This window comes from Oncorhynchus kisutch, linkage group LG18 (genome assembly GCF_002021735.2).
Source record: "Oncorhynchus kisutch isolate 150728-3 linkage group LG18, Okis_V2, whole genome shotgun sequence".
In the NCBI taxonomy this organism is placed as follows: Eukaryota; Metazoa; Chordata; class Actinopteri; order Salmoniformes; family Salmonidae; genus Oncorhynchus; species Oncorhynchus kisutch.
Window position 1 is genome coordinate 69,122,836 of NC_034191.2, and position 8,236 is coordinate 69,131,071.

Genomic DNA, 8,236 nt, shown 5'->3' on the forward strand with positions numbered 1-8,236 from the left:
TTACAGGTTTATTCGGGGGACAAAACAATGTCGCCAAAAAACGTGTGTTCTAAACATCGACAACACTTTTTATTCCTTCGACAGGTTTTTATTTTGTCAAACTTTATTGAGACAAATGATGGAAATGGTGTTTTTCGAATAAATTATGATTGCAGAATCATTTAAGGTGCACGTGATGTCATCAATGATAAAGCGCCACTCCACATGTAATTATAAATACCTACTGCTTGCTCAATATATTTTTCCAACTATAAAAAATTATGATTCTTTGCAGAACAAGGATTTTCCTGACTTTCAAGAATCCTGAATTGATTCACCTTGTTTTTTCGGTTGGTTAGTTTCACCATGACATTTTTTCAGATCTACAGGAGTGTACGTTTCACCTTGGCACGGACTGTGGCGATACCAATGATTTTTACAGTATAAACCCTGGATTGCTGTTGCTATATATTCGCCAATGAGAGACTTTGAAGACACCGGTCAGCCATATTGGCCCTTCCCAGTAGCAGCAGTCCTCCATAGAAATTAATGGAATTCTACAGTATTTCATTTAAATGTTTCAGGAACAAAATGATGTGTATTTAGGATTTTTTTTTTTACTTAGTCAGAGTAACATTAGTACTTGAAAAAAAAATTTTTTTTTAGCTCAGCCAAAATCTCTAAAATGACAGAGGCAGCTTATGGTAGATAAATTAACATTCTGTTCTCTTGCAACAGCTCTGGTGGACAATCCTGCAGTCAGCATAACAATTGCACACTCCCTCAAAACATCTGTGGCATTGTGTTGTGTGACAAAACTGCAGATTTTAAAGTGGTCTTTTATGATCATTCTGTTTAATCAGTGTCTTGATATACCACACCTGTCAGAATCCTGAATTGATTCACCTTGTTTTGTGGATGGATTATATTGTCAAAGGAGAAATGCTCACTAATAGGGATGTAAACAAATTTGTGCACAAAATTTGAGAGAAATATGCTTTTTGTGCGTTTGGAAAATTTCTTTTTATTTTATTTCAGCTCATGAAACATGGGACCAACACTTTACATGCTGCGTTTATGTTTTTCTTCAGTGTAATTTATTAGCAGGGTTTCCCAAACTTGGTCCTCGGGATCCTAAGGGCTGCACATTTTGGTTTTTGCCGTAGCATTACACAGCTGATTCAAATACTCAACTAATCATCAAGCTTTGATCATTTGAATCAGCTGTGTAGTTTTAGGGCAAAAACCAAAACATGCACACGTTGGGTTCCTGATGACCGAGTTTGGGAAACGCTGCATTAAGGCGTCTGTAACAGAATAAATGTTGCAAACACTAATGTAGACATTTGGTAAATGCATTTCTATAGTTTCCAAAATATTTTTTACAACGGTGGGGCAGTGCCAAGATGGAGGTGCTTCAATACAGTGCCTCCTGTCAGATATCTAGTGTATATATACATATTTGGGACAACTGGGGAGAGAAGGTGATGGCAGTCAGAAGTCTGAGGTGTGGAGATATGCTGCCATCTGTTGGTGAAAGACAGTACATCAGATGCATCCTTCAACTCTAGCCCATATCACTGAGGGTGAAGTTACCCCTAGACACTGACCCAAGGTCTGTCTTGTGTTCTTCCCCCTAACGGTTCAAGTCAGGATTCTTTGAGGCACAGGAGGTTGGTGGCACCTTAATTGGAGAGGACGGGCTCGTCGTAATGGATGGAGCAGCATTAGTGGAATGGTATCAAATACATCAAACACATGGTTTCCACATGTTTGATGCCATTCTATTTGCACCGTTACAGCCATTATTATGAGCCGCCCTCCCCTCAGCAGCCTCCTGTGGTACGAGGGTAAAATTATCCTAGATCTGTTTCTGTGGGCAACTTCTACCTGGATCGTCCAATTGATCAATCACTTCTAAAGATGTAAGGACAATGATGAGCAGCTCAGCTACACCAAGTCAGTGAGACTGGGTGAGGGTGTGTGCAGGCCTTCTCCCATTGTCAGGAACTCTGCCCAGTTGCCACGGAAACCATGTGAGTAGACTCCCGTGTCCACGACGAGGCCCCAGTAGTGGCTGCGGGCGGTCTTGTCTCGGAGGGCGGTGCGCACCTCTCGCTCCGTCACGTTGTAGCTGACGTTGATGAGCTGCAGGACCAGAAGGTGTAGCAGGCCACCCGTCACTATGCTGCTGTACCACGCACAGGTGAAACACAGTGCCGAGCTGGAACACACACATACACACACTTTAGACACCAATATTACTCATATATTCCTGAAAACAGTCCCTAGCCACTAGCCCACACCCCTTATTTTTGGGAATCAGATATGTGTTAACAATGGGCTAAGTGGAGCTTACACCCTATTGATAAGATCAATGTTATTTCTACAGATCTGCTAACACCAATCTGAAAGGGAAGGGGCTATAACTAGCAGGGGGTGCATAAAGGACAGGCTGGACCAACCGCACACTGGCACTAACACATGGACACACACACACACACAAAGCTGAGAAAGAGACCATTTGTTACCGCGCTGAATAGTGGACAATACTATACAGGTACACTCCAGGGTCGTTCCACCTCAAAAAGCCTCAATTGATTGCAACCAATTGGCCATTTTAATGTGTATGATACTAAATAAATATAGTACATATAGAGAACAGTTTTCCCTTGTTGGAGTGGAATTGGCGCGGGGGTCCGTGGGTTGTTTTGACCATTTCTTTGGATTCCTCATGTCTTACTCATTGTTTCAAACAATTTTGGTCCAAATCAGATATTAGGTCATATTTTCATTGAATATTATATGAATGCTATAAATTAAAATGGCCAATTTGGGTGCAATCAATTAGCTTAATTTCTCAGAGGTCTAATTATATTTTTCAACAAAATAATGTTTCAGGAATGCTAATCTTTACTTCAGAATTACTTCAGAACAATCTGAGATAGTGGGTGTCATGGCTTGTTGAAATGACATGGAACGAATCTACACACACATCACATCAAAACACACATCATCAGCAACCACACACATTCACTCTTACACAATAAACCCGGCAGAGCCACATACAGTAACTGCTCTGTAAATCTGGGTCAGTAGTTGTTAAAGAAGTAGGCCTGGTTGGGGGAGATACCATGAAATGTTTATTAACCTACATTACCCCCATAAATACCTGGCTATTTCAAAACCTCACAGCTTTAAATGTCCCAGATAAAGAATAGACTGATTTGATGCAATTAAAAATCACTTGTTCTCTTATAGAATGACCAGGAAGCCATTTGGCTGTGTGCCAGTGGGTATTTTAGGACACTATTGATCTACACCGCCTCATTTCACAGGCTCATTTTAGCCTCGAATGCCTAATAGTGTGTTTTAGTGAGCTAATCATGTGTGTGTGTGCATCATATACTGCAAATCAAATCAAATTGTATTTGTCACATACGCCAAATACAACAGTGAAATGCTTACTTACAAGCCTTAACCAACAATGCAGTTTTAAGAAAAATACCCCCAAAAAAGAAATAAGTCACAAATAATTAAAGACCAGCAGTAAAATAACAATAGCGAGGCTATATACAGGGGGTACCGGTGCAGAGTCAATGTGCAGGGGCACCTGTTAGTCAAGGTAATTGAGGTAATATGTACATGCAGGTAGAGTTATTAAAGTGACTATGCATAGATAATAAACAGAGAGTAGCAGCAACGTAAAAGAGGGAAGGGGGGCAATGCAAATAGTCTGGTTTGCCATTTGATTAGATGTTCAGGAGTCTTATGGCTTGGGGGTAAAAGCTGTTTAGAAGCCTCTTGAACCTAGACTCTATAACTAGGGTGGCTGGAGTCTGACAACTTTTAGGGCCTTCCTCTGACACCGCCTGGTATAGAGGTTCTGGATGGCAGGAAGCTTGGCCCCAGTGATGTACTGGACCGTACGCAGTACCCTTTGTAGTGCCTTGTGGTCAGAGGCCAAGCAGTTGCCATACCAGGCAGTAATGCAACCTGTCAGGATGCTCTCGATGGTGCAGCTGTAGAACCTTTTGAGGATCTGAGGACCCATGCCAAATCTTTTCAGTCTTCTGAGGTGGAATAGGTTTTGTTGTGTGCCCTCTTCACGACTGTCTTGGTGGGCTAGGACCATGTTAGTTTGTTGGTGATTCTGGACACGATTGTGTGCATGGTGTGTGTTAACGCTCAAAAACCTATCTTTACTGTATGTAGGGTTTTCAGCCATTACATTCGCCCACATTTGGCTCCGTGTAAACTACAATTCCGACGCTGTGTTATAACATTTAGAAAACATCAATAATCACTGCTTTCTAAACGGTTTTCGAAACATACGCTGATATGCCCCTTATCTTTCATGTCAGCGAGAAGGAATCTTTCAAATAAAAAAATATACAATTACTATAGCAGTTTTAAACAGATCTATACACTGTGTGCCTCCAGCTGAGGAACAACACCTCCTCCCCAGTTAGCTTACACACAGGTGTTTGGAGCACACTAGATAGCTGCCACCTGTGCTAATCAGCTATGTCTTCCGCTTCAGCTATGTCTTCCAATAACATGGAGATATGGCCGTGTGGGAACACTGACCCGAACCCTACAAAAGGTGTGAAGTAATTTACCTTTTTTTTATCACTGATATGAAATATACGTTCCTTATGTTTCCAAAGGTACCGCAAGCGATGAGTCTTAATGTTTAGAGCAACCGTCGGGGCTCTTAACAAAACTCCCCCGGTCAGAAGATACTATCGTCAATAGGCGCTAAGGTAGTTTGTGTCTATAAATAGGGTAGGTGTGTCCTGTGCATCCCTGTTACCTGTACTGATTGTAGACGCCTGGGCAGTAGAGCAGGGCGCTGAGCAGGTTCTGTTGGGGACACACGCTGCGCAGCACCAGACTGATTCCATACAGAGAGGTCAACAGAAAGAGGAGGAGTGTCGACAGGAAGCTGCAGTGATTGGCCTGGCCCACACAACTGTTTATCCTGCCACAGTGGCGACATGACGGACACGACACACAGACACAGACAATACACAGTACTGAGACCGTGCGGTTAAACCACACACACAAACACACAGTACAGCTCTGATTTGTAATTTGGATGAGAGCATCTGCTGCTCAACGACTACAATGTAAGATTTACTTAGAACCCATGATTACTCCAAACACACACACGCACGCACACACACACACACATCTGAACGAGTGATTGAATTATATATATATATTGCACGATTGTGTGCGTTACAGATCAGTGTGACTCAGAAACACAAGCCTATGGCTGATGACACAGAGGCAAGATAATGTCACTGATAATTGCTTAAACATTGCTTCTTAGGCCTGGCATGACACTGCTTAGACATGGAATGTGTACTAAATTACAGAGAAGGGCCTCTTTTCCAGACAGACAGAGGTGTTTTTAAGAGGACCCACCAGACACAGTGGTGGTCCAGCCTCAGGACACAGACACCACAGATCCTGCAGTGTCCCGCTCTGGGGGGCCGCACCACCCTGCACAGAGAGCACCACTTCCTGCTCCGCCCACTCTCCCTCTGCTCCACCCCTTGGCCCTGCTGCTCCGACCCACTCCCCCGATTGGCTAGCACTACTTCCTGCCCAACCCCGTTGAGGCTGGTGTGGGCGGGGTCTCTGTCCGGAGGTGAGCTGTGATAGGTCACCGTGCTGTGGACGTCGGCCGTGTGAGGATGTACGTAGCCGGGCTCTCTCTTGGTGTGGATGAGTGAGGCCAGAGTGAGGGCCACCCCCAGGGTCACTGTACCCAGCTGGGTCAGCCCTACACCCCCCCTGGGGAAGACCTCGGTGAGGAAGAGGTAGTACATGTAGCCCAGGGAGAACAGGGCCAGGCTGAGGAAGAACAGAGTCCGGCCCTTCTTACGGTGAGTGACGTAGTAGTACCATAGAACCAGTACCGGTAGAGCAGTCAGAACCACCATGCCCAACAGGAAGTGAAGGGCTGCGATGTGTAGGAGGACAGGAAGTAGGAGCAGCGGGGGCAGCACCGATAGATCAACACGTCGGGCTCCGCCCCAGAACCAGGGAACACGGAGGCGGTCGCTCACCATGGTAACCAGACGGGACAGTGAATCTGCCTTCTGGGGCTCTTTCTTCAGCCATCTGAGGGAGAGAAGCAGACATTTACTGGATAAAGAATATTTAGCTAAGAGTGTTTAGGTAACAGGCCGTAGATGGGTAAGCCACTCCATCACCTGTCACAGGCATCGTCCAGGTCCTCACAGTCACAGCAGCAGGCTGCCACATGGCTCCGCCCCCCCTGACGGTCCACAAACTCACAGCAGCACAGAGGCTCGTCTGGCTCCAACACCTCATTGGCTCGCTTCTTCATGACAGATAGCCAGTCAGCCTGGAATGTTTTCAGTCTCCTGCAGAGATGAAGGGTGAGCGAGTGGGTTAGTGTGTGCATGTGTCCTATTCTCATGGGGATGCAGATAGATGGAGGTAAATGTGTGGCGGGGAGTTGTGGCTAACAGTCCTTTATAACAATAACCCAGCCCACCACTACCTCCTCAGTCACAGGAAGCAAGGTCGATGCCTCCCCAGGGTACAGATAAACTAAATATTTACAGATAAACAGACTATTTATTTTTGCTCAGTGCAAACCACCCCTTCTGCAGTGGGAGATGTCTTGCAATTGAGCGAGGCTATGAAGAGGATGAGAAGGGAGATTCATTGTTAGCTCTATGTGGTATTGGCTGTAATTGGAAACATGAACCAACTGATTTGAGCGGGAGAGGTTAGTTTCTCGTGGGTCTCCAATGCGCCCTTGCGCAGAGGACATTGTTACCAATTTGGGCTCGACCGCGTGGCGACAAATTGGGCTGTCTGCCAGCTACTCTGTGAAGGGGACTGCTGAATAGCCTATCAACCACATATGTTGTGGCATTCGCAGGACAATGGAATTGCCATGTAGTAAAGGCCTTTCCCTCCTCAAAAGGTACCAATTTCCTAGAAAATGAAGCCCACAGGTTTAATTCTGGGTTAGCCTATACAGAGAATAGTGAATGCATTTAGCCTTGATGTTTTTGCTACCACCAATCTAATATAGATTGTAGTAGCCTCTGGGCACGTGCCCTGTGTGCCCCGTTGGTATCCAGTCATGATTACTACAAGTTTCAATAGATGGCTGGACTAACTACCAATCTAAAAATGATTTGCAGACATGGCTAATTGAGTGACTATCAGTGTCTGACATAACAAGAGAAGAACTGCTGCTGCATTTCGAAATGGCACCTGGTGTATTATACTATTCATCCCCCCCCAAAAATACGCATTAGTATGTTGAGACACAAACTGAGTTCCTAAAAAAAATTGGGACCGGTAGCTGCCCGGAGTAACAGACAATTAGACAATCTGGATACAATGTCACCGTCTGGAAAGTTGATACCAAGTAGCCAGCCCATCGTTGCGTAAAGGATAGCGGGATATCATTTGACTCTACTTAACCCCCTCGTGAATAGAACAGACATGTCACGTGTAATAGAAAATAACTGCTATTCGTGTAGTTTTATGAAGTCATATGGCCTACCTACAGGTACCTACTTCCTTAAAAACTGTAGGCTAGGGTACATTAGGAACTGCCTACTGAACTGGCGAGGAAATGAGACTGGCCCCAGGACAACGTTGCTCACAACCGCACATTCCTAAAAATGCAAACTGAATGTAGCTATGCAAATCACGTAGCCTACCTGCCCGACTGTCCTGTTGCAAGTTTAGTCTATTAATGTTGTTATTCCAACAAGGTATGTAGGCTGTTTCGTCTCCCTTCTGATGTTTTAGTCATTCCTATCCCAGACCGCACGCGTCACTGCTATAGAGGCTACGATGGAAAGCGCTGGAACCCTATAGTCACCCCATTCAACTTTTCAACAGATAGTATTTTCCGCCGGTATGTATGAATGAAGAGCAGACAGAGGTCCACATATAGCCTACACCTCCTCTGTCGCTGAGGTTGTCTGGTCAGTAGGCGGCAACACGACTGCCTGTGCTGTGGAGAGTGGCGGAGTCCGTTTCTCCTTCATACTTCTGACGTCAATAGAGGGGGTAGGTAACCCTTTATTTCCCTCAGATTAATTTTTACCAATCTGAATCAAGACAAGGGTACTGTCTATCAACAATAGCATGTTCAATGAAATAAGCAAACATTGAGCTTATTTTAACTGTTCAACCCATAGACATATTTTCGTACGAAAATGTATGCACACACTACAGTAAGTAGCTC

At 44.7% G+C, this 8,236-nt stretch overlaps 1 protein-coding gene across 1 annotated transcript; it reads right to left on the reverse strand.

The window, feature by feature from the left end:
- Positions 1 to 91: 91 nt before the first annotated feature.
- zdhhc23b (zDHHC palmitoyltransferase 23b) lies at positions 92 to 8,020 on the reverse strand. The gene is made up of 5 exons (XM_020508754.2): positions 7,704 to 8,020; positions 6,207 to 6,380; positions 5,413 to 6,114; positions 4,796 to 4,963; positions 92 to 2,203 (listed from the first exon to the last, which is right to left on the reverse strand). The coding sequence occupies exons 2-5, from the start codon at positions 6,341 to 6,343 to the stop codon at positions 1,930 to 1,932; spliced, it is 1,281 nt and encodes a 426-aa protein (XP_020364343.1). The 5' UTR covers positions 6,344 to 6,380; positions 7,704 to 8,020; the 3' UTR covers positions 92 to 1,929.
- Between the last annotated feature and the right edge of the window lie 216 nt (positions 8,021 to 8,236).